At 49.5% G+C, this 27098-nt stretch overlaps 1 protein-coding gene across 4 annotated transcripts in view; it reads left to right on the forward strand.

Moving 5' to 3' along the window:
* The window catches only part of CFAP221 (cilia and flagella associated protein 221), a 211014-nt gene extending 197004 nt beyond the window's left edge, over window positions 1–14010 (forward strand). For all 4 annotated transcript variants that reach the window (XM_073551898.1, XM_073551897.1, XM_073551900.1 and 1 more), the window contains 5 exons: window positions 5943–6071; window positions 6151–6242; window positions 6349–6441; window positions 10333–10425; window positions 12331–14010. In XM_073551898.1, the coding sequence (XP_073407999.1) occupies window positions 5943–6071; window positions 6151–6242; window positions 6349–6441; window positions 10333–10425; window positions 12331–12448 (525 nt within the window). In that variant the 3' untranslated portion in view covers window positions 12449–14010. The remainder of the gene's footprint in view (window positions 1–5942; window positions 6072–6150; window positions 6243–6348; window positions 6442–10332; window positions 10426–12330) is intronic.
* The last annotated feature ends 13088 nt before the right edge of the window (window positions 14011–27098 follow it).

Raw genomic sequence — 27098 nt, forward strand, 5'->3', positions numbered from 1 at the left:
CCAAAACATCACTGCTCTAGAGGAGATCTGCATGGAGGAATGGCCCAACATGCCACCAACAGTGTGTACCTACCTTGTGAAGACTCAGAAAACGTCTGACCTCTGTCATTGCCAACCAAGGATATATAACAAAGTATTAAGATGAACTTTTGTTAATGACCAAATACTTATTTTCCACCATAATTTGCAAAATAAATCTTCCCAAATCAGACAAGGAGATTTCCTGGATTTGTTTTCTCATTGTGACTGTCAGAGTTGTGGTCTACCTATGAGGTCAATTACAGGCCGCTCTCATCTTTATAAGGGGGAGAACATGCACAATTGGTGGCGACTAAATACTTGTTTCCCCACTGTATCCGTTGCCTTTGATCCCGGAATTGTTCAATCGCCTCAGAGGTGCCACGATTTTTACCAAGCTGGATCTGAGAGGAGCATACAATCTAATCCAGATTTGCCGAGGAGATAATAATAAATTTTATTTCTATAGCGCCGACATATTCCGCAGCACTTTACATTTCAGAGGGGACTTGTACAGACGATAGACATTACAGCATAACAATAATCACATAGATCATAACAGATACCCAGAGGAGTGAGGGCCCTGCTCGCAAGCTTACAGTCTATGAGGAAAGAGGGAGACACGAAAGGTGGGTGGTAACAGTTGCTCTGATTGTATGGACCAGCCATAATGTTAAGTGTGTAACAGTACAGACACAGAGGGCTGATGGATGCATAAAGCATGTGGGAACATGATGCGGGAACCTGGTTATGGTAAAACTTTTGGCTGTGCCACTCAGGGATAGATTAGGTTAATGTGTTGAGGCGGTAGGCATGAGGAGATGAATTTAGGACTGCTTTCAACACCTGGGATGGTCATTATGAGTGCAGAGTTATGCCGTTTGAGCTCAGTAATGCCCCAGTTGTCTTCCAAGAATTCGTGAATGACAACTTCTGGGACCTCCTCTATTATTGTGTCATTTATCAAGATGATATCCTGGTCTTTTCTCCAGATCTGCCCTCTCATGGGAGAAACGTTCGCCGAGTCCTGCAGCGACTTAGGAGAATTGCCTGTATGATAAATTTGAGAAATGCATTTTTGAACATTCGTCTCTGCCTTTCCTAGGTTATATCATCTCTTTCCTAGGTTATATCGTCTTGGAAATGGGCTTGAAGATCGATCCGGCGAAAGTGCCTTCCATCCTCAACTGGCCACACCCTGCTGACATTAAGGCCATCCAGCGTTTTCTAGGATTCGGCAATTTCTACCAACATTTAAATCCGCATTTCTCATCCCCGACCGCTCTCATTTCTGCTAGGATCGTAAGGGTTCATATCAAAGGGTATGGATTCCAGAGGCTGAAAACGCCTTTCTCTTCCCGAAACATTCCTTCTCCTCCACCCCAGTACTGCATCCACTGGAAGTGAGCAAACAATGCTTTCTGGAGGTAGTTGCTTTATCTTCTGGGACAGGGGCAGTTCTCACCCAAAAGTCTCCCTCTGGCCAAATGGTTATTTGCATTTATTTTCTCAAAAGACCTCTCTGTTCCTGAGTGCAACTACTTGATTGTCGACCGAGGGTTGTTGGCAATTAAAATGGCTCTAGAGGAGTGGCAGTACATTCTAGAAGGGGTAGTCCATCCTGTTGTCATTTTTAGAGACCATAAGAACCTAGCCTATCTGCAGTCCGCACAAAGACTGTATCCACACCAGGCTAGGTGGTTGCTATTGTTTGCCAGTTTTGACTTTGTTCTGCATTTTCAGCCATCTGAAAGAACATCAAGGCTGATGCACTTTCTCTTTCCTTCCTGCCCACCAACCAAGAAGACGAACCCCGATTTATCATCGAGTCTTCCAAGACGGTTACTGTGGCTCTGATAAACTTGTCCCAAATTCCTCCAGGAAAGACCTTGGTGTCTGAATCAGATAAGTCCTGTTCTGGGGGCACTCCTCCAAGTTGGCCAGTCATTTCTGCCAGAGAAAGACATTGCAGCTCACCTAATGTCACTATTGGTCGCTTACCATGCAAGAGGATATCATGGAGTTCGTTTCCACCTGTCCTTTCTGTGCACGCAACAAAACTCCTGTCCAGGCGACTCCTACCAATTCCTGTGCCCTCGGCATCTTGGCAGGACATCGACATGGACTTTATTACGGACCTCACTGTGTCTTTTGGATGCTCTGTCATCTGGGTAGTGGTGGATGGCTTCTCGAAAATGACTCATTTTAGCCCATTGCCAAGCCTTCCATCTGCTCTGGAGAAGTTCATTCAGCATCGGATTTCCTCTTCACATCTTGTCCGACAGAGATGTCCAATTCACATCCAGATTATGGAAAGCTATGTGCAAACTTCTGAACGTGGTGCTGGACTTCTCTTCTGCATACTGCCCTCAATCCAACGGACAGGTAGAGAGAGTCAACCAGGATCTGGCCAACTTCCTGCGGCATTTCACAAGTGCACATCATGACGATTCGATCAAGCTCTTGCCCTGGACAGAATTGTCCTATAACAATCATGTGTCTTCAGCAAGATCTCCCTTTTTCAATGTCTTCGGTCATCAGCCAGGATCCCCCTTCCAGTGTCAATCGCTTCTGGCGTACTAGCAGCTATGCTCTGACCATGGGTTTCTCTAACATCTGGGTGGAGACCAAAGCCACTCTAGAGAAATCATTCACATATGAAGAAACGTGCTGACAAAAGACGCTTGGATCCAACTTGTCGTCCAGGGGATAAAATGTGGCTATTTTCTAAGTACATCCGTCTCAAGATTCCATCCTACAAGTTGGGTCACTGTTTAAGTCATCAAGGCAATTAATACATATCTTATAAGTTGAAGCTGCCAGCCTCATTACGAGTACCCAATTCATTCCACGTGTCCTTCCTGAAGCCGGTTATCTTGAGTCATTTCTTCAAAGATTCTGGTGCTATGCCTGCTTCCATCAGCTTTGAGGATATCTTTGAAGAACATCTTTGCCTTGAAGAAGGTGGGATGGAAAACCTTTTTCTTAGTAGATTGGAAGGGATTTGTATCTGAAGAAAGATCTTGGGAACCCAAAGAAAATATTCATGCCCCACTTATTCTACAGAACTTCATAGAGGGCTTGAAGAAGAAAGGGCGCAAGGGAGGGTTCTGTTAGGACAGCGCCGGCGCCCCTGCATGAGTCCCTTTCTTCCTCTGGGCAGGGACGCCGGCATGCTCACTTACCCCCATACGCTGCTCCGGTCCCCGCAGTGTCTGATCCCTCCCAGGACAAGCTCATGCAGGTCTCCTGGGAGTGTGCTTAGGGCACGCGTGCTTTCTGCTTCTTAAAGGAGCTGCGTGCCCGTTTTTGAAAATGTCCCCAGCCAATGGCTGGGAGACATCGGGTATTTAAGGCACCCTCCCACATAGATGCCTTGTGGCTACTGTAGTCCATTAGTGGTTTTCACATTCGTGTAAGTAGTAAGGTCCCTGTACCCATGCTCCCTGATTCTGATTTTTTTCAACCCTGTCTGTACCTGATCTTGCCCGTCCTCCTAATCCTGATCCAGTCAGTCCTGTCTTAACCTGATCCCATCCTGCCTATACCCAGTCCTGATCCTGACCTGCCTGGTCCGCACTTGTTACTGCCTCCCTCATCCACTAGTCTGAACCAGGTCCTGTGTTCCTTTAACCTGTCCTGTCTGTTCCTGTATACCAGTTCCCGCCCTGTCTACCAGTCGTGTACTATCCATCCTCCTGCTGTCCATTTCCTGGCTGTCCTGACTCTCCGAGTCCATTCCTGCTTCCCAACACCTCTTAGGGGGTCAGCTGCTGCGGTTCTGGGATATGTCCTGTGGTGGTAACTGGCGTACACCTAGGTCCATGTCTAACCACACCATCAGGAGCACTAGTGGAGAACCAGTTGGTTGTTTAGTTACCCCCCTCCAGGCTCTCCCCAGACCATGGCACAGTTGTTCCACAACCACATGCGTAACAGCAGCAAGCTTAGATGGAATGGAGGACTTACTGCAGTGTCAAGATTGGAAACTCAAGCATGAGACTGCTACTCAACACAAAGAAGACAAAGATCAGAGGTGGACAGCGAGGAACTGGAAGTTGTAAACTACTTCAGCCTACTGAGATCAATGATCACTCTAGATGCTGCAACAATACTGGAAGTCAATGGGAGAATAGAAAAACAGTAGTAGTGCACGGTCAGCGGAAAGTCCAGGAAGAGACCTGCACTCACTTCTTCCATAAAAAAGGTGCGAGGCATGGGACACCATAAAAAGAGAAGGCAATGCGTTTCTGACCTTTGTGGTACTTAATTACTGCTTAAATGTTCACCTGAGATCACACAACTATATGCAATCCCAGTCTGGCTAATTGATTAGCCTACATGTGTGTACGAATAACAAAAACAATGAAAGTCACACAAGTGACTATATAAATATTACAGAAAACAATGGATATACAAAAAGCCATGAGAGAACAAACACAAAGCAACCACCCATTAATACAAAATACAGACCTTTTGTTGAGCCCCATGGGAGGTGTAGTATTTAATATTAGAATCCAATACGTTGCTCTTTCCCTATTAGTCTTGAAATAGAAAATGCACGTCTCATCAATATCGGATCTACACAAACCCCAATATTCATAACTTTCCGCCTGGGCCTAACTGTCTATTGTAGATGTCTTGATTAAAGGAAGCTCATCTTGGAGAGCACAATAGTAATCCTTCCTTAATTGTTTGATCACACCAGGGAGTCTTGGCTTCAAAGGGAACTTGAATGGTTAACTCTTCTTATCTTAATTGGTTTCCTCACCGCCTAGCTATACGTAATTTCCAATATGTCAACTGGGCAGTTCTATTTCAAAGAGACTTAAGCCCCTGTTACACATAGCGATATTGCTAGCGATATCGCTATGTCTGATACTTACCTCCGACCCGCTGCTCATCGCTGGTCGTGCGAGAACGTCCTGGACCATTTCTCGTCGGGTGCTTCCTGCTGGGCTTCCTGGACGCGGGCGGGAGGACGTCAGGATCGCTGCGTCTGACAGGTAAGTAGCGACCCCCGACCCCTGCGATGTCGCTGGTGAGATCTGCCTGTGTGGCAGCTCACTAGCGACCACTTAGCGATGCACCAGCGATCCATATCGTTGTCGGGATCGCTGGTGCATTGCTAAGTAACGGTACCCTTAGAATGCCAGCTCTTTTACCTACAATCCTGGGGTGGGGGGTGAATGCCCCCTCACTAGAGTGGTTTTATGAATTTTAATGTTTTCAATGACAATAATAGTAGACCCTTGTGTACCATATAGGGGAGGAGGAAGACCCATGTGTTTGTATATATGGGGGTGAGATCCTTGTGTATATATTATTTAGCCATGGACAAAAGTGTTGGCACCCTTGAAATCGTTCCAGAAAATGAAATATTTCTCCCAGAAAATTATTGCAATTCCACATGTTTTGTTATACACAGGTTTATTTCCATTGTGTGTATTGGAATAACACAAAAGACAGAAAAAAAAGGCAAATTGGACATAATTTCACACAAAACCGCCCAAAATGGACCCTGTGTATGAATTTTGGGGACCTTTTGACTTTGGGGCTCAGATTGCATATAATGAACTTTTCTGCCTTGCTTCTTCCTGGCAGTTCCTGGAGATTATCCCTCTGTTAATGCCTCCTGGTTTTCGCCCTACGCTGCAGCTTTTATCCGCAGGCACGCTGTTGTCAGCTCTTGCATCATTGCTCATCCCCCGTCCAAACAGCAGAAGGAAAATTGTGTTTGCAGAAGTGGTGAGGAGAGCCCGACATCAAACCTGGGCCTGTGCTGTATCTCTTGGTGAGGGGTTGTGGGCAGAGGACCCCTGCCAGCCTGGCACAGCTCGGAGATGCCTTCAGGATGCATTGGATGGCACTGGGCTCGGGCCTTTCTCCTGCTCACTTTGCCTTTTCCCCATCTTGCCTTGTAGACCCCAGCTCCAGGACTGATGGCCTTCAAGAGATCCCTGGCCTACTCTGACGTTGACCTGGAATGCCACCTGTGCCCACTGCCCAAGTACTCGCCCCAGCCGGAGGCCGCGGGGGGCTCAGCCAGGAGGGTAGGGAGCGGGCATGGTTGGGTGTCTTCTGCTGAAGTCAGGGTCTATTACTGAACATTACCACCCCTTGTATTTGTAGGAGCTTATAAGAGGGGTCCTGACCTGGAAGAAGTTCCCAGAAGTCTCCCTGTCACCTGCCTTCCTTGTGCCAGATGTGTGCAGACCCCGCAGGTGAGTACATGGCCAGGGTTATGTGGCACAGCTCTGTGAGCAGGAATATAGGGGTCTGCTTGTGCTGCCCCCGGTAGTAACCAGACTCTATCACTGTCGCCCTCAGGTGTGACCCGTTCTGCAGGGACCTCCTGCCCGTCATCGGCCCCCCAGCTCACAGCTGCTTACCGGCTGAAGACAAGGAGAGCATTGTGTCGAGGTGAGCGCCATTCACTGCAAGGCTGACACTGCACCAAATACGGGGATGACCTCACCGAAAACGGGGCTGACACTGCACTGACCGCGGGGATGACCTCACCGAAAACGGGGCTGACACTGCACTGACCGAGGGGATGACCTCACCGAAAACGGGGCTAACACTGCACTGACCGCGGGGATGACCTCACCGAAAACAGGGCTGACACTGCACCCACCGCAAGGCTGACCTCACCAAAAACAGGGCTGACACTGCACTGACCGCGGGGATGACCTCACCGAAAACGGGCTGACACTGCACTGACCGTGGGGATGACCTCACCGAAAACAGGGCTGACACTGCACCCACCGCAAGGCTGACCTCACCAAAAACAGGGCTGACACTGCACTGACCGCGGGGATGACCTCACCGAAAACAGGGCTGACACTGCACCCACTGCAAGGCTGACCTCACCAAAAACAGGGCTGACACTGCACTGACCGCGGGGATGACCTCACCGAAAACAGGGCCGACACTGCACCCACCGCAAGGCTGACCTCACCGAAAACAGGGCCGACACTGCACCGACCACAGGGCTGACCTCACCGAAAACGGGGCTAACACTGCACTGACCGCGGGGATGACCTCACCGAAAACAGGGCCAACACTGCACCGACCACAGGGCTGACCTCACCGAAAATGGCGCTAACACTGCACTGACCGCGGGGATGACCTCACCGAAAACAGGGCTGACACTGCACCAAATATGGGGCTAACCTCACCGAAAACGGGGCTGACACTGCACCAAATATGGGGCTAACCTCACCGAAAACGGGGCTGACACTGCACTTACCGCGGGGATGACCTCACCGAAAACAGGGCTGACACTGCAATGACCACGGGGATGACCTCACCGAAAACAGGGCTGACACTGCACCCACCGCAAGGCTGACCTCACCGAAAACAGGGCCAACACTGCACCAACCACAGGGCTGACCTCACCGAAAATGGGGCTAACACTGCACTGACCGCGGTGATGACCTCACCGAAAACAGGGCTGACACTTCACTGACCGCGGGGATGACCTCACCGAAAACAGGGCTGACACTGCACTGACCGCGGGGATGACCTCACTGAAAACAGGGCTGACACTGCACTGACCGCGGGGATGACCTCACCGAAAACAGGGCTGACACTGCACTGACCGCAAGGCTGACCTCACCGAAAACAGGGCTGACACTGCACTGACCACGGGGATGACCTCACCGAAAACAGGGCTGACACTGCACCCACCGCAAGGCTGACCTCACCAAAAACAGGGCTGACACTGCACTGACCGCGGGGCTGGCACTACACAGAACCTGGAGCCGACCCTGCACTGACTGCAGGGCTGACCTCACCGAAAACAGGGCTGACACTGCACCGACCGCGGGGCTGGCACTACACAGTACGTGGGGATAACACTGCACCGATCGTGGGGCTGGCACTACACAGAATGTGGGGATAATACTGCACCGATTGCGGGGCTGGCACTACACAGAATGTGGGGATAATACTGCACCGACCGCGGGGCTGGCACTACACAGAATGTGGGGATTATACTGCACCGATCGCGGGGCTGGCACTACACAGAACCTGGAGCCGACCCTGCACTGACTGCAGGGCTGACCTCACCGAAAACAGGGCTGACACTGCACCGACTGCGGGGCTGGCACTACACAGTACGTGGGGATAACTGCACCGATCGTGAGGCTGGCACTACACAGAATGTGGGGATAACACTGCACCAATCGCAAGGCTGACTTCACAGTACGTGGAGCTGTCCTGACAGATGGCTCCCCCACTGCAGGGACCCCTCTGGATGTAATTTGTAGGGGCCCGGACCTCCGCTAATGGTTGCACTGATTACAGGAAATTTCTGGAAGCCTCATTAATGTTTTCATGGGAGAGAGCGAGCGTCCGCTGGCTGCAAACAAGCAGCGAGGCGTGCAAGACCCCGAATCCGAGACAGCAGTTCCTGCACTGCGGGGCCCCGGATAGAAATCACAGCCAGGGCCTGACACTACTCAGGCATCACCCAGAACTGTGGGGCCCGACACTACAGCCTGCCAGGGCATCACCCAGAACTGTGGGGCCCGACACTACTCAGGCATCACCCAGAACTGTGGGGCCCGACACTACAGCCTGCCAGGGCATCACCCAGAACTGTGGGGCCCGACACTACAGCCTGCCAGGGAATCACCCAGAACTGCGGGGCCCAGCACTACAGCCTGCCAGGGCATCACCCAGAACTGTGGGGCCCGACACTACAGCCTGCCAGGGCATCACCCAGAACTGTGGGGCCCGACACTACAGCCTGCCAGGGCATCACCCATAACTACGGTGCCCGACACTACAGCCTGCCAGGGCATCACCCAGAACTGCGGGGCCCAGCACTACAGCCTGCCAGGGCATCACCCAGAACTGTGGGGCCCGACACTACAGCCTGCCAGGGCATCACCCAGAACTACGGGGCCCGACACTACAGCCTGCCAGGGCATCACCCAGAACTGTGGGGCCCGACACTACAGCCTGCCAGGGCATCACCCAGAACTGTGGGGCCCAACACTACAGCCTGCCAGGGCATCACCCAGAACTACGGGGCCGGACACTACAGCCTGCCAGGGCATCACCCAGAACTACGGGGCCCAACACTACAGCCTGCCAGGGAATCACCCAGAACTACGGGGCCCAACACTACAGCCTGCCAGGGCATCACCCAGAACTACGGGGCCCAACACTACAGCCTGCCAGGGCATCACCCAGAACTACGGGGCCCAACACTACAGCCTGCCAGGGCATCACCCAGAACTACGGGGCCCAACACTACAGCCTGCCAGGGAATCACCCAGAACTGTGGCGCCCGACACTACAGCCTGCCAGGGAATCACCCAGAACTGTGGGGCCCGACACTACAGCCTGCCAGGGCATCACCCAGAACTGTGGGGCCCGACACTACAGCCTGCCAGGGCGTCACCCAGAACTGTGGCGCCCGACACTACAGCCTGCCAGGGCGTCACCCAGAACTGTGGCGCCCGACACTACAGCCTGCCAGGGCGTTACCCAGAACTGTGGGGCCCGACACTACAGCCTGCCAGGGCATCACCCAGAACTACGGGGCCCGACACTACAGCCTGCCAGGGCATCACCCAGAACTACGGGGCCCGACACTACAGCCTGCCAGGGCATCACCCAGAACTACGGGGCCCGACACTACAGCCTGCCAGGGCATCACCCAGAACTACGGGGCCCAACACTACAGCCTGCCAGGGCATCACCCAGAACTACGGGGCCGGACACTACAGCCTGCCAGGGCATCACCCAGAACTACGGGGCCCAACACTACAGCCTGCCAGGGAATCACCCAGAACTACGGGGCCCAACACTACAGCCTGCCAGGGCATCACCCAGAACTACGGGGCCCAACACTACAGCCTGCCAGGGAATCACCCAGAACTGTGGGGCCCGACACTACAGCCTGCCAGGGAATCACCCAGAACTGTGGCGCCCGACACTACAGCCTGCCAGGGCATCACCCAGAACTGTGGGGCCCGACACTACAGCCTGCCAGGGCATCACCCAGAACTACGGGGCCCGACACTACAGCCTGCCAGGGCATCACCCAGAACTACGGGGCCCGACACTACAGCCTGCCAGGGCATCACCCAGAACTACGGGGCCGGACACTACAGCCTGCCAGGGCATCACCTGGAACTGTGGGGCCCCAGCTATAAACCACATCCACATTTCTATACCGACCTCCCGATTCTCTGTGACCATAAATGATCCTGATCGTATTCACTAGTATCTGATATCAGCGCCGCGCCGACCGCCAACACCGACACTCCAGTCACCTCCTGTGTTTTTTATTGTCAGAGATGGAGATAGCACAGAATCAAAAGTGACGCTGACCCTGGACATGCTGAGAGCTGAATTCACTGCACTGCAGAGCAGAACTCCACATAATCTGTGAGTAATAATCCACGCAATGCAATGCTTGTACACAGTGACTGCACCAGCAGAATAGTGAGTGCAGCTCTGGGGTATAATACAGGATGTAACTCAGGATCAGTAATGTAATGTATGTACACAGTGACTGCACCAGCAGAATAGTGAGTGCAGCTCTGGAGTATAATACAGGATGTAACTCAGGATGAGTAATGTAATGTATGTACACAGTGACTGCACCAGCAGAATAGTGAGTGCAGCTCTGGAGTATAATACAGGATGTAACTCAGGATCAGTAATGTAATGTATGTACACAGTGACTGCACCAGCAGAATAGTGAGTGCAGCTCTGGGGTATAATACAGGATAAGCCATGGATGGACCCTGCGCTGTTTATGGAGTTTATATATTTATATGATCTGTATTTCTGGGGTGCCTTTATTCTATAAGTGATGGCAGTGTGGTGTTGGATGATGAGAGTACACACGGTCACACATTTATTATTTCCTCCTGCACATATTTCTACGTAGTGACGGGTCGATATTCTCCCACAGGCCGTTGGTTATTGTTGATAGTGATTATTATTAATGACGTCCATTAGTTGTTGTGTGTGACGGAGCAAGGTCGCGCGGTGCTGGAGGAATGTGCCTCTCAGGAGTTATTCATTGACGGGAATCTGTTAGCAGGTTTGTTGCTATGTAATCTGAGGGCAGCGGGTGCAGCGTGCCTGATCTCAGTAATGTGTCACTTACTGGGCTACCTTGATGGAGTTTTTATAACATCACTGATTTATCAGCAGGAGATTATCACTAGATGACAAGTTACCTGCTGCCAGGTAGTCGGGCATATTTGTAACCTCGCCCCCACCACTGATTGGCAGTTCTCTCTGTTTAAACCCGCCCCCACCACTGATTGGCAGTTCGCTCTGTGTAATCCCGCCCCCACCACTAATTGGCAGTTCTCTCTGTGTAATCCCGCCCCCACCACTGATTGGCAGTTCTCTCTGTGTAATCCCGCCCCCACCACTGATTGGCAGTTCTCTCTGTGTAATTCCGGCCCCACCACTGATTGGCAGTTCTCTGTGTAATCCCGCCCCCACCACTGATTGGCAGTTCTCTGCGTAATCCCGCCCACACCACGGATTGGCAGTTCTCTCTGTAATCCCGCCCCCATCACAGATTGGCAGTTCTCTCTGTGTAATCCCACTCACACCACTGTCAGCCCATGGACAGTGTACGCTGAAAGCTGCCAATCAGTGATGTGGGTGGAGTTATAGAGAAGATCACCATTAAGAGAAGGGCAAGATCTGCAGCAGAGTAAACTGATTTTATGAAAACTGCAGCAAGCAACCCAGTGAGTGATACATGACTGGAATCAGGGTCTCTGCCCTTACATCATGTTGCTGCATGCAGATAGGGGAGCAAAATTGTGGTGACAGATTCCCTTTAAGCACGTGCGTCAGTGGTGGTGGCAGTCAGGAGGGTGTACAGCCATTGCACAGGTGAGGGGTCCCGGTGGGCAGCCACACAGCAGCTTCCATATCCTGACAACGTCTGAAGAGGCAAGAAAATGACGGAATCATCCTGGACCCACGGTGGCTCAGTGGTTAGCGCTGTTGCCTTGCAGCTGTTCAAATCCCACCAAGGACAACATCTGCAAGGAATCTTCCCGTGTTTGTGTGGGATTTCCCCAGGTTCTCCTGTTTCCTCCCGCACTCCAAATAGGTAGAGATAGGAAATCTAGATTGTGATGGGGACAGAGCCGATAACACCTGTAGAGCGCTGTGGATTTAATGGAGCTATGTAAGTGAGTAAAATAAGTGAGTAAAATAATAAGTGTATTGATGTTCGCAAGTGCTGGGTGGTGGACGGCGGCTGAAGGCACCTTTAAGTCTCTGGACACTGGACTAATTCTGTGTATTTCTCAGGGACACTCGGGAAGAATCTCTTGTTCCAGTGGAAGGAAACATGTTGGCCGAGAAGCTGCAGGGAAATGTGAGACGGATGAAGCTGCTGTCCCGCGAGGCCTGTCTGATACTAGACTGACCGGTGGGGTGCACTTCTATATGACCTGGCTGATACTAGACTGACCAGTGCACTTCTATATGACCCGGCTGATGCAGACTGACTGGTGGGGTGCACTTCTATATGACCCGGCTGATACTAGACTGACCAGTGCACTTCTATATGACCCGGCTGATGCTGACTGACTGGTGGGGTCACTTCTATATGACCCGGCTGATGCAGACTGACTGGTGGGGTGCACTTCTATATGACCCGGCTGATGCAGACTGACTGGTGGGGTGCACTTCTATATGATCCGGCTGATGCAGACTGACTGGTGGGGTGCACTTCTATATGACCCGGCTGATGCAGACTGACCAGTGCACTTCTATATGACCCGGCTGATGCAGACTGACTGGTGGGGTGCACTTCTATATGACCCGGCTGATACTAGACTGACCAGTGCACTTCTATATGACCCGGCTGATGCTGACTGACCGGTGGGGTCACTTCTATATGACCCGGCTGATGCAGACTGACTGGTGGGGTGCACTTCTATATGATCCGGCTGATGCAGACTGACTGGTGGGGTGCACTTCTATATGACCCGGCTGATGCAGACTGACCAGTGCACTTCTATATGACCCGGCTGATGCAGACTGACTGGTGGGGTGCACTTCTATATGACCCGGCTGATGCAGACTGACTGGTGGGGTGCACTTCTATATGACATGGCTGATACTAGACTGACCAGTGCACTTCTATATGACCCGGCTGATGCTGACTGACCGGTGGGGTCACTTCTATATGACCCGGCTGATGCAGACTGACTGGTGAGGTGCACTTCTATATGATCCGGCTGATGTAGACTGACTGGTGGGGTGCACTTCTATATGACCCGGCTGATGCAGACTGACTGGTGGGGTGCACTTCTATATGACCCGGCTGATGCAGACTGACTGGTGGGGTGCACTTCTATATGACCTGGCTGATACTAGACTGACCAGTGCACTTCTATATGACCCGGCTGATGCTGACTGACCGGTGGGGTCACTTCTATATGACCCGGCTGATGCAGACTGACTGGTGAGGTGCACTTCTATATGATCCGGCTGATGCAGACTGACTGGTGGGGTGCACTTCTATATGACCCGGCTGATGCAGACTGACTGGTGGGGTGCACTTCTATATGACCCGGCTGATGCAGACTGACTGGTGGGGTGCACTTCTATATGATCCGGCTGATGCAGACTGACTGGTGGGGTGCACTTCTATATGACCCGGCTGATGCAGACTGACTGGTTGGGTGCACTTCTATATGATCCGGCTGATGCAGACTGACCGGTGGGGTGCACTTCTGTATGACCCGGCTGATGCAGACTGACTGGTGGGGTGCACTTCTATATGATCCGGCTGATGCAGACTGACCGGTGGGGTGCACTTCTATATGACCCGGCTGATGCCGACTGACCGGTGGGGTGCACTTCTATTTGACCCGACTGATGCAGACTGACCGGTGGGGTGCACTTCTATATGATCCGGCTGATGCAGACTGATCAGTGTGAAGCTTCAGTATCACATAATAAAGGATTTTTTTTATTTTCTGCTCGTTGAGGCTGATTACATATCGACACCCAGACACATTGTAGCAGCAGGAGGAGAGAGGAGCGACCTCTGCTTTGTCGAGATCTAGGAGGATCCGTCTCCGCTGATACAATGTAACAAATGCTCTGTTGTCTTTCCAGTCTGTGTATTGTCACCAAGCTGAGATCAGGGAATGATTATTCCGCGACGCTCACTGCAAACGAGACTATTCATAAGAAGGACAGCACATAAATACTCATACTGCGGTCAGTGACTAGTCGCTTTGCAATGGCGCCGGCGGCCCCTGCAGGCTGGTGGTGATGCGACTTGTTTGACCAATATCAGTAGAAATATTAAACAATAGAATCAATGTTGGCGGCGGGGGCCTGTTGGAGGCGGGGGGCCTGTTGGAGGCGGGGCCTGTTGGCGGCGGGGGCCTGTTGGCGGCGGGGCCTGTTGGAGGCTCGGGCGGCTCTGGACTTGTGTGTGAAGTTTGGTTTGCTGATAATAGGGCACGGCTCACTAAATGCTTCACATCATATTTCTTCACAGTCTATGAAGAGGAGGGAGGGAGCATGTTTGTGCTGAATCATATTCCAGAACACACAGATATAGATGTCCTCGCCGATCCTGTTACTGTTTTTCCGAATTTGAGATCTTAGAAATCAGTTTTTTCCCCTTATATTCTATGTATAGTGTTTATCAGAGCAGCTCATTTCTTCAAACAGGAGCTAAGACGAAAAACAAACTAAAACATCAAGCATACAGAGACAGCATGTACTGGACCATTGACTTATGCACAGTTTATGCTTTAACAAGTACTTACCTTAACCCCTTCCCGACCAATGATGCCACATAGGCGTCATGAATACCTGTGCCATACCGGTGACGCCTATGTGGCATCATGAGTTTAAAGCCCCCCTGCGGGTCGGGTGACCGGGGTCACTGAAAGGTCACCCGACCCGCAGATACAGGGGGCTTTGTACTTTACCACAGGGGCAGTGGCTTCGCCCCTACGTGGCTGCGATCGCTCCGATTGGCTGTTAAAAGTGAAACAGCCAATCAGAGAAATTTGATGAAATATTACTATCCAGCCATGGCCGATGCTGCAATAGCATCGGACATGGCTGGAGATCGTGATCCGACCCCCCCCACCCGGCTGGCAGCGGCGATGTGCTGCCGCCACCTTCTGACGGCGGTGATGGGCAAACGCCGCAATAATCTGCTCCCCCTCTGCTTCCTCCCGCTTCCCCCTGCCTTCCGATCGCCCCCTATAGCCCCCCCGGTACCTCATGAGTCCCGGTACCTCCCGGTGTCCCACCGTCTTCACTCCATGGGCGCCGCCATCTTACAACATGGCGGGCGCATGCGCAGTGTGCCCGTAAATCTGCCGGTCGGCAGATTCATTCTTTTTACAGGTACACTTTGATCACTGTGATAAACTATCACAGTAATCAAAATACAAAAAAAAGTAAATAAACCCCCCCCCCTTTATCACCCCCTTGGCTAGGGACACATAATGAAATAAAGAAAATATATTTATTTTTATTTTTCATTTAGGGTTAGAATTAGGGTTAGGTTTGTAATCAGGGTTAGGGTTGCAATCAGGGTTAGGGTTAGGGTTGCAGTTAGGGTTAGGGTTGCAATTAGGGTTAGGGTTGCAATTAGGCTTGGAATTAGGGTTAAGATTAGGCTTAGGGGTGTGTTGGGGTTGGGATTAGGGATAGGCTTGTGGGTAGGGTTATGGTTGGGATTAGGGTTGGGGTGTGTTGTGGTTAGGGGTGTGTTGGGGTTGAATTAGAATTGAGAGGGTTTCCACTGTTTAGGCACATCAGGGGGTCTCCAAACGCGACATGGCGCCACCATTGATTCCAGCCAATTTTGCGTCCAAAAAGTCAAACAGTGCTCCCTCCCTTCCGAGCCCCGACATGTATCCAAACAGTGGTTTACCCCAACATATGGGGTATCAGCCTACTCAGGAAAAATTGCACAACAACTTTGGGGGTCTAATTTTTCCTGATACCCTTGGGAAAATAATAAATTGGGGGCTAAAAAATGATATTTGTGGAAAAATAAGATTTTTTTTATTTTCATGGCTCTGCGTTATAAACTTCTGTGAAGCACTTGGTGGTTCAAAGAGCTCACTACATATCTACATAAGTTCCTTGGGGGGTCTAGTTTCCAAAATGGAGTCACTTGTGTGAGGTTTCCACTATTTAGGCACATCAGGGGCTCTCCAAACGCGACACGGTGTCCGATCTCAATTCCAGCCAATTCTGTGTTGAAAAAGTCAAACGGTGCTCTTTCCCTTCCGAGTTCTACCGTGCACCCAAACAGAGGTTTACCCCCACATGAGGTACCAGCATACTCAGGACAAATTGAACAACTTTTGGGGTCCATTTCCTCTTGCTACCCTTGGTAAAATAAAAAAAGGGGCAAAAAGGTCATTTTTGTGAAAATAAAATATGATTTTTTATTTTTACGGCTCTACGTTATAAACTTCTGTGAAGCACTTGGGGGTTCAAAGTGCTCACCACATATCTAGATAAGTTCCTTGGGGTGTCTAGTTTCTAAAATGGGGTCACTTGAGGAGGAGCTCCAATGTTTAGGCACACAGGGGCTCTCCAAACACGACATGTTTGCTAACGATTGGAGCTAATTTTCCATTCAAAAGTCAAATGGCGCTCCTTCCCTTCTGAGCCCTGCCGTGCGCCCAAACAGTGGTTTATGACCACATATGAGGTATCTGTGTACTCAGGAGAAATTGCCCAACAAATTTTAGGATCCATTTTATCCTGTTGCCCATGTGAAAATGAAAAAATTGATGCTTAAAAAAAAATTTTTTTTTAAAATTAAAATGTCCATTTTTTCCTTCCACATTGCTTTAGTTCCTGTGAAGCACCTTAGGGTTAATAATCTTTTTGAATGTAGTCTTGAGTAGCTTGAGGGGTGCAGTTTTTAGAATGGTGTCACTTTTGGGTATTTCCTGCCATATAGACCCCTCAAAGTGGCTTCTAATGTGAGGTGGTCCCTAAAAAAAATGGTTTTGTAAATTTTGCTGTAAAAATGAGAAATCACTGGTCAACTTTTAACCCTTATAACTTCCTAACAAAAAAAAATTTTGCTTCCAAAATTGTGCTGATGTAAAGTAAACATGTGGGAAATGTTATTTATTAACTATTTTGTGTCACATAACTCTCTGGTTTAACAGAATAAAAATTTGAAATTTGCAAAATTTTCGCCAAATTTCCGTTTTTTTCACAAATAAACGCAAAAATTATCGACCTAAATTTACCACTGACATGAAGCCCAATATGTCATGAAAAAACAATCGCTGGGATGCGTTGAAGCGTTCCAGAGTTATTACCTCATAAAGGGACACTGGTCAGAATTGCAAAAAATGGCCCGGTCATTAAGGTCAAAATAGGCTGGTCATGAAGGGGTTAATCCTGCTTTCCTGTTCACTCTAGAAGTTCTGAGATGAATGCAGGCATTCCTTCCCTGTGTGTTTGTTATTTTTCCCCTTATCTGTAGAGGAGGAGCGTCACTACTTATGAACATAAACTGCAGCACAGATTCATCTCAGCTAAAAGTCTACACCTTAGATCAGGAATAGAACAGACATTTATAGGACATTTCATAACTTTCCCAAATTCTCACGAAAAAAATATTTCACGTCACTTGTCTTATCCATTGCATTTTTTCTGTGTTGTATTGTGCATAAATATGTGACTCTTCAGATTTTGTATTAGTCAAGCCTGAAGAAGAGACCTGAGTAGTCTCGAAAGCTGCAATGTGTTACCATCTTTTCAGTTCGCCTTTAAAAGGTATCAACTACTGAGGACTCTCAATCCTGAATATTTTTCTATCTACTGGCTAACACGGTACAAAGATATACATCTTTCCTGTATCTAAACTGAGGTTGGAACCCATATGCCCCGAAACATAGGGACTTACCGGTCAATTCCTGATAACAATTACTTACAGCAAATTCAGCCACTGGTAAGTAGGTAACCCAGTCCTCCTGATTCTCAGACACAAAACACCTGAGGTGCGTCTCTAGATTCTGGTTAACCCGTGCAGTCTGCCCATTAGACTGTGGGTGAAAAGCGGAAGAAAATGACAAATGGATCCCCAGGCGAGTGCAAAGTGCCCTCCAAAACTTTGAGACAAACTGCACCCCTCAATCTGAAACAATATTGGTCGTGATCCCATGTAATCTAATTATTTCCCTGATGAAAACTTGCGCAAAGGATTTGGCTTTTGGTAAATCAATAAAATGAGACATCTTACTGAACCTATCTACAACCACCAGGATTTCAATATTTCCTTCCGACATGGGTAGATCCATGATAAAATTGACCAACAAATGAGTCCAAGGTCTCCTGGGAATCTCCAACGGTTGGAGAGCCCACGACGGACGAGTATGAGAGGTCTTAGAACGCGCGAAGACACAGCAGGCGGCTAAGTACTCTGGACATCCTGATGAGCACCTGGCCACCAAAAACGCAGATCAGTGGTGGCTTTATTACCAGGGTACAAAGCACAAGGACACGGCCCTCATGCAATAGACAGTGGTGCTCAAGTAAGGTATCCAGCCCGTAGTATCAAATGTAGGAAAAAACTTGGCACTCGGAGCAATTTGGCATGAAAATGAGGTTCCATTTATTGTGCATCTAGAAAATCACGTTAAACGTTTTCGGTCCACACAAGGACCTTCATCAGAACTCTTCAGTAGAATAGGTGAGAGGTTTCTATTCTCCGATAGGAGTACCTTGCCATGTATTGCTACTCCAAAAGGAATAGCGCTTATCCTTAGCGACGCTGATCGCACCCACAACGCACTGTCTAGCACATGCTCCTCTCCGGCATCCAGGCATCTTGAATTCCTTTTGGAGTATCAATACATGGCAAGGTACTCCTATCGGAGAATAGAAACCTCTCACTTATTCTACTGAACCAGTTCTGATGAAGGTCCTTGTGTGAACTGAAAACGTTTAACGTGATTTTCTAGATGCACAATAAATGGAACCTCATTTTCATGCCAATTTGCTCCCTAAGTACCAAGTTTTTGTCTACATTTATTACCAGGGCTAAAACTGAATTGTGATGTTCGCTATGGTCTCTAAGGCCTGTTTCACACATCAGGTTTTTTAGTCGGTTAAAATCCGCTAAAATGGCGGATGGCGGATCCGTTCCTGTACTGACCACAACGTTTGGTACTGGACCATTGTTTTAACGGATCCGTCGAAGGAAGAATTTTAAAGGAAACGCTGCCTGGGGGGGGGATGAGAGAGAGAGTTTTTATTCTGCCGCCAGAACAGGGTTTAGGGTTAAATTTGCGGCCGAGGCAAATCCTCCGGGCATGCGCAATGTAAAATGCGGATCCAGACGGCCGAAAAAACGTTGCATTGTCCGTCCAGGCATGTTGGCGGACGCCAAAATTTTGGCGGATCTGCAAAAAAAGGATCCAACGGACGACCATCCGTCAAGATCCGCCGGTAATGCAACTCAATGGGGAAAAAAACGGATCCGCCAACCAAAATGGCGGATCCGTTTTTTTTTGCAAAACGGCGGATTTTGACTGATGGTGAAAAACTGATGTGTGAAACAGGCTTAAGACAGAGATTAACAGGAACAAACAGTTTACCCAGCGGACAGGCAGCCAGGGGAATCCCCGAGCGTCAGCAATCTCTCCAGATTGGAGCATATAGACGCCATCACCACCCCTACTTGAAGAATAGGAACTGGTTCACACTTATCTTCCCCAGGAAAGCAATGGGATAAGGCATCTGCGTTAATGTTTTTGTTCCCCGGCCTATATGTGACAAAAAAGTTATACCTGGGGAAGAGCAATGGCCATCTTGCCTGAGAGGTGTTAGACATTTCGCCGATTCCAAATATACCAGATTCTTATAATCCGTGATTACCATAACTGGGTGAACCACTCCCTCCAAAAAATGACGACACTCTTAAAAAGCCCATTTGGTTGCTAAGAGTTCCCTGTTACCAATGTCATAATTTTTCTTAGCAGGTGACAGTTTTTTCGAATAATAAGCACATGGTCGCCATTTACCAGGAGACGCACCCTGCGACAATACAGCCCCCACTCCCACCTCAGACTCATCGACCTCAACGATAAAAAGCTGAGAGACATCAGCCTAAATAAGGATCGGCGCAGATGAAAAACACCTCTTCAACATATCAAATGCCTCCCAGGCAGGACTGGACCACTTGAGAAGTCCATCCTCTTCCTGGTCATATCTGTAAGAGGTTTGGCTACTACCGAAAAGTTCTTTATGACCTCATTTTGTGAGGTCACAGACCCTAGGCTATAGGTATTCCCTACCAAATTCCAGTCAGTCTAGCTGGAGTCCTGCCAGAGAGACGTGCCGATGAGTGAGGACGTTTGGTTAAGCACCCCTCCCCCAGCCACATGGTCTGCCTAATACCAACTACGCACATGTGAGTGTTACTTTCTGTTCTTTCATCCACTTTGTTTTATATTTGTATTTGTACATATGCAATGTCTCAACTTTATAGCAACTTTTATCTATGTAATCACTGCCCGCATTCTTTTGGGAATAAATGATAAAATCTATTAGCTCTGCCTCCATGCTCTAAGAAACGAACTATGCGCCTTTTTTAGATAATCGCTACTAATTTCAGGGGTTTGCCGCGGACCCTCTTAATTAACTCTTTGATTAAGTAAAGCGTGCTGGTGGCAGCGTGGTGTGCGCGGCAGGCTAGACTAGCTGGCAGTACGGACGGGTCTTATATTGCTGAATGAGTGGTTGAGGTCACAGCATTGATAATTCCCGTACTGCAGTAGTCTAATTCCCCGTGCACAACAAGCAGCCCGTCCGGTGACTAATTATCCTAGGTGCAGTTCCCTGACTGACTTGAGGGTAAGGGGGGAGCCGGAGAGCTGCGAGTTCCAAAGTGGAACTGAGAAAGTGGGATATACATAAATCCCCGCAGTTCTTGGAAGGTTGTTAGCAGTGGTGGGGCAACCAAAATACCCCCCTGCGATAAATTGTTACAGCAAAATTAGCTTGCTGTGTTTTCATCACATGGTGCCCATGGTTGGATAGCTAAGATAAGCTCCCACTGTGCCTGTGACAGCCGTGTGCCGGCAGTGCGTCACGTCCCTCCGTCCGCTGACAAACCCATGTCGGTGGTGGGATCGTGACATATTGGTGGCACGGTCCGCTGTCCGATGCAATTTGGTGACGGTGGTGTGCTGTTCATTACATATTGGTGGCAGAGCGGTGGGATAATCCTAGAGCATTAGTGATTTGGTTTGAGTAATCATTCCTCACTAAAGACCTGCACGGTTCCTGCGGGAATCCTGCGTCATAGGTTTTGGAGAACAGACTCAGTGGTTACTAGTTCTGAGACATTTTTGTGTACGTGCGAGTATTCCCTCCCTTTCTCTCCGTTTTTCTTATCTATTTTTTATTTGGCAACTATGGCTACAATGGGAGCAGAGTGGTATAAGCAGCATAACAAGGCATCTCTTATTGCCCTTTGCGGGGTGTGGCGGATCGACACCACAAACAAAAACAAAGCCCAACTGATCGCAGCTCTGGTTCAACGGGAAAACGACCAGAGCCCAGCAAACGCAGAAGCAGGCCCAAGTTACAATGGGGCTGCAGCAGAGGCTCCACTCCTGAGCGCTGGCCCCACATACAATCCGGACAGATTGGACCCCTACTTGCAAGCGGCCTTGGACGAACTCCCCGCCAAAGACCGTGAGGGGCGGGTGAGGCTGATCCAGCAATATCGGCAGGAGGCCCAAGCCGAGCGCAGAGGGCCCATGAGCTGGAGATGCTCCAGCGTGGGTGGAATGCCCCCCCAGCCCGAAGCAGTGAGCCCAGCAGCGTCCAGAGTCCTAAACCCCGGCCAGAGCATTTTCCCGTGATGGATGGGGACTTGGACACGTTCCTGCGCGCCTTTGAGAAAGCCTGCAGACAGTACCAGCTGCCTAGAGACCAATGGGCAAGGTACTTGACCCCAGGGCTAAAAAGGCAAAGCTCTGGCGGCGTTTGCTTCTCTTCCGTCAGAAGACGAATATGACACCATAAAGCAGGCCCTGATCGCCAAATACCGGCTGACACCTGAGGTATACCGAAAGAAGTTCCGGAACCTCCAACGTGGCCCACACGATAGCTACAGTGATGTGGTGCAAGGACTCAGGACCCACTTTGACCAGTGGATCCATGGACGTCAGTGAATACCTTTGAGCTGCTACGGGACCTGATGATCAAAGACCAGTTCCTGCATCTCTGCCCAGCTGAGGTCCGACAGTTCATCCTGGACCGCGAACCAACGAATGCGGACAAAGCGGCGCAGATCGCCGACAACTATGAGGCCAACCGGAAGCCAGAGATGCGGAGGCCAGTCACCACCAGCTGGATAGGGGGTAAGCCTGCAACCAACCCCAGTGCCCCAGCTAGTTGTCTCTCCGGAGGCCCTGTCCCTGTTGCCAACACCAGGCCTACTACTGACAGTCGCCTGTGTTTCCACTGCAAGTGGCCTGGTCACCTCAGTTACACCTGTGCGGAAAAGCCTAAGAACCCCCCAGCCAAGGCCTCTGGGCCCAATGCCTCTGTTCTTTTGGTGGGAGGTGTGGTTGGGAGGATTGACGACAACGTTCAACCTGTCCAGGTGGGGGCCCGTCTTGCTACAGGCCTCAAGGACACGGGCTGAACGTACCCTCATCCGTCCTGGACTGGCGGCCCCTGAAGAGTTTGTTGAGGGGAAAACCCTGACTGTCACTGGGATTGGAGGCACCCGTTGTCCCTTGCCAGTGGCCCGGGTTTTTCTTGATTGGGGTGCTGGGAGAGGGTTGAGGGAAGTGGGAGTGTCTGAAAACCTGCCCACTGATGTTTTATTGGGGACTGACTTGGGAGGATGGTTGCATACTACGTCCCTGACACCCCTCCTAAGTCTGATAATAAGGGTAACGTTAACCCTGATGATGATGATGACGGGAAACTGAATGTTACCTGCTAATGACGTGATGAGTAATGATGCAACTAACAATCATTCTCTCCCCAGGAATGATGCTGATGGTGATGTAACTGTACGAAAGAAATCTGATAACCATTCTTTTCCTAGGAATGATGATGTATCTGTGCCGACTGAACCTGTTAACCATTTCTTTGAAACGGTAGATGTGTCCACAGGTACCGAAGTGCTCAGCCCCGTCACTCTGCGGAGTGAGACGGCTGAGGAACCCCTGGCAGGAGCAAGCAACGGTGCTCAAGGAAATGGGGAAGTGTGCTATGAATGAGTCACGGAGGAGGAAAAAACAAAAAGCAAGCTAAGCCCAGAAAACCGGAGAGGTTGGTAACTAGCGGATTGCAGACCCCTGATCCTATCCACAACAACTAGCAGTAGCCGTGGAGCGTGCCTACGGTGGTCCTAGACGCCTCGTCACAGCCGGAGAACTAAATAAGCCTAAAGAAAGAAAGGGAAAATCTAAACTGCCCCAGAACAGACCCCAAAGCAATAGACAGCCCCCAACATGTATTGTCGGTGAAACAAAATGAAAACACAGACACAGATAGAAAGACAGGCAGAGCAAACGGTGGGGCCCTCACTAACTAGAAAGGACAGGAAAGAAAAGCTGCTGTCTGCAATCACGCAAAAAACTCTGCCAAAAAGAATGTCCAACACGTCTGATAGAAAAAGGCCCTGAAGTCGCTAGACTTCAAATAACTATATCAGCACTCAGGTATATTCTGAAGACAGAGCAAAAGAGATCAACTGATCAGAGACAAAATGGGGATTCAGCCCAGTCCCAGCCAGGGCTGGCTGAACACAAAAACTAAGTAAACCAGACAAAAACTCATATGAACAATAGCAGAGAAAACTTAGCTTTAGGAAGGCAGGAACCAAACTGGAAACCAGAAGCCACAGTCAGGAAAAATCACCAGCAAGAAACTAGGGAGTCGGCTGCCTTAAATCCAATCAGAAACTCCTGATGTCCATCCAATCGCAGTCCTCTTCCTCAGGTGGCCGGTCTCTGCCATTTAGATCAGCTTCATTACCTCCCTTCACCAACAGAGGGAGTCCAGATAGAGAACTCACTACTCCTCTGTCAGCACAGCCAGCTCCATAACCCTCACTGTGATATACAATGTCTGTGAGGTACGGGGTTTTGCCTACAAAAATATGATGTTTTCTTTTGTAACTTTCCAGAAAGATCCAGCACATATGACAATCCAGGCTGCTGGCCCTGCAGCTTCACCCCTCCTCCCTTCACACACACAGAGCAGTGTCACCTCTCTCCTTTACAGCCTGTGTTCACACTAGTAATAGGAGACCCCCTGCTGTTACAACCATTTGGCTCCTCTTCTCTCAACTGAAAGGAAAAAAAAGTGCGGGAAAAAACTCTTTGTTTGAAATCAGGAGTTAGAAGTAAACCTTTAAGAGCCTGCCCTGCGAAAGCCCTATAACATAGAGATATAATAACCATATCTCTGTGATCCGAGCGGTCCCAGCTCCGCTACAGTGTCACTTCCGAAGTCCTAAGATGTCGAGAACCTGAGATATGATTTGCGCCCAAATGGACGGTCATATCGCATAGATGTTTGATGTTTTCTTGATGGGCTCATTACGCTGGGAAACATGATACCACTGATGAGTCCATACCAGCTTCTCCCATAAAGTTATAGCTAATGTAAGTTTTGTAGCCAAAACATAACTTGGATGAGAGAGGTGGGATCAACCCAGAATGCATCTCTCCGTGATGTCACAAAGCAAAGCCTATAAGGCATTCCCTTGGCAAAACCAGCTCAGAAGAGCTCCAAACCTCGTGCTGACCAGAACTCCAGATGAGTGGAGATGTGTGGCTCCGCCTTCTTTCTCAGCCGCATGGGTTTGCCTAGAGAGTCATGATCAACCGTTAGTGTACCTCTGTTTTTAATCCCTTTATTTTATATCTGTACTGTACATATTTTATGTCTCAATTTTATAGCAACTTTCTTCTGTAATCACTGTCCTCTTTCGGAAAATAAATGATTTAATATTTAGCCTGTCTCCATGCTCTAAGAATCGAACTATACGCCTTTGATAGATAATCGCTACTAATTCAAGGGGTTTGCCACGGACCCTCTTAATTTAACACTGTGAATTAAGTAACCGTGACTGGTGGCAGCGCGTTGTGTACGGCTATTGCGGCTTGCTGGCAGTACAGAAGGGTCTTATATTGCTGAATGAGGGGCTGCGGCCACTGCATTGATAATTCCCTTACTGCAGAAGCCTAATTGCCGGTTCACAACAGGCAGCCCGTCCGGCGACTAATTATCCTAGGTGCAGTTCTCTGACTGACCTGAGGGTAAGGGGGGCGCCGGAGAGCTGCGAGTTCCAAAGTGGAACTGAGAAAGTGGGATATACATAAATCCCCGCAGTACTTGGAAGATTGATAGCAGTGGTGGGGCATCCAAATTAAACTCCCCCTGCGGCAAATTGTAGAGTGAGATTAGCTTGCTGGATATTTTTGTCACATGGTGCCAGCGGTGGGATAACTAAGATAAGCCCCAACTGTGCCTGTGATAGCCGTGTGCCGGCATTGTGTCTCGTCCCCCCGTCCACTGATACACCCGTGTCAGTGGTGGGACTGTGACATAGTGGTGACACAGGGTCCGCTGTCCGTCGCGTTTTGGTGGCAGCGGGACCCCCGTTAGTCGCCTCCGTATTTGGATGAACGGCGGTGGGCTGTTCGTCACACTCACCAGAAGCAAACTCAAAAATGAGCTCACAACAGTACCCCCCCCTTGAGGAGGGGTCACCGAACCCTCATCCACGCCACCGGGCCGATCAGGATGGGCCCGATGAAAAGCACGAACCAATCTATCGGCATGAATATCAGAGGCAGAGACCCAAGAATTGTCCTCTTGGCCATAACCCTTCCACTTGACCAAATACTGGAGTCTCCGTCTAGCCAGACGAGAATCCAGTATTTTCTTTACCTCATATTCCACATTACCTTCAACCAATACAGGGTCAGGAGGTGCAGCCATAGGAACTACTGGCTCAACATATCTCTTCAACAGCGACTTATGAAACACGTTATGGATCTTAAACGTAGCAGGAAGAGCCAATCGAAAAGAAACTGAATTAAGAATCTCCAAAATCTTGTAAGGTCCAATAAATCTTGGCTTGAACTTGAGAAGCCACCTTCATAGAGATATTCTTTGATGACAACCAAACCATATCACCCACTTTAAACCGGGGACCAATGGTCCTATGCCGTTAGAAAACCGCTGGGCCTTTTCCTGGGAGAGAGACAACTTATCCACTACTTGGTCCCAAATCTGCTGCATTCTCTCTACCACAGTGTCAACACCTGGGCAGGCTGAAGATTCCACTTGCCCTGAAGAAAATCGAGGATGAAACCCAAAGTTACAGAAAAAGGGCAACATCAAGGTGGCAGAACTAGCTCTATTATTTAAAGCGAATTCGGCCAAGGGCAAAAATGAAACCCAATCATCCTGATCAGCAGATATAAAACATCTCGATAGGACTCCAAAGTCTGGTTTGTTCTCTCCGTCTGCCCATTGGTCTGAGGGTGAAACGCAGAGGAGAAGGACAACTGAATTCCCAGCTTTGGAACAAAAGGCTTTCCAGAATCTGGAAACAAACTGAACTCCTCTGTCCAATACAATGTTCTCAGGAATCCCATGCAACCGAACCACCTGTTGTAAAAAAAAGGTACCAACTCTGAGGAAGATGGCAACTTTGGGAGTGGTACAAGATGGACCATCTTAGAGAATTTATCACAAATCACCCAAATAACAGTCATTCTCTGAGAGACAGGAAGATCAGAAATAAAATCCATTGAAATATGGGTCCATGGCCTCTTAGGCACCGGCAAGGGCATCAACAACCCACTAGAGTGAGAACAGGGTTTAGACCGGGAACAAGTCCCACAGGACTGCACAAAATTTCTGACATCACGAGATAAGGCGGGCCATCAAATCTCTGGTACCAAAAATACCTGGATGACCAGCCAATGTGGAGCAATGAACTTCAGACATCACTCTCTTCCTCTACTGGTCAGGAACATACAATTTTCCCATAGGACAACGCTCAGGTT

Source organism: Dendrobates tinctorius, unplaced genomic scaffold, assembly GCF_039654945.1.
Source record: "Dendrobates tinctorius isolate UK_male_01 unplaced genomic scaffold, ASM3965494v1 ptg000182l, whole genome shotgun sequence".
Classification (NCBI taxonomy): domain Eukaryota; kingdom Metazoa; phylum Chordata; class Amphibia; order Anura; family Dendrobatidae; genus Dendrobates; species Dendrobates tinctorius.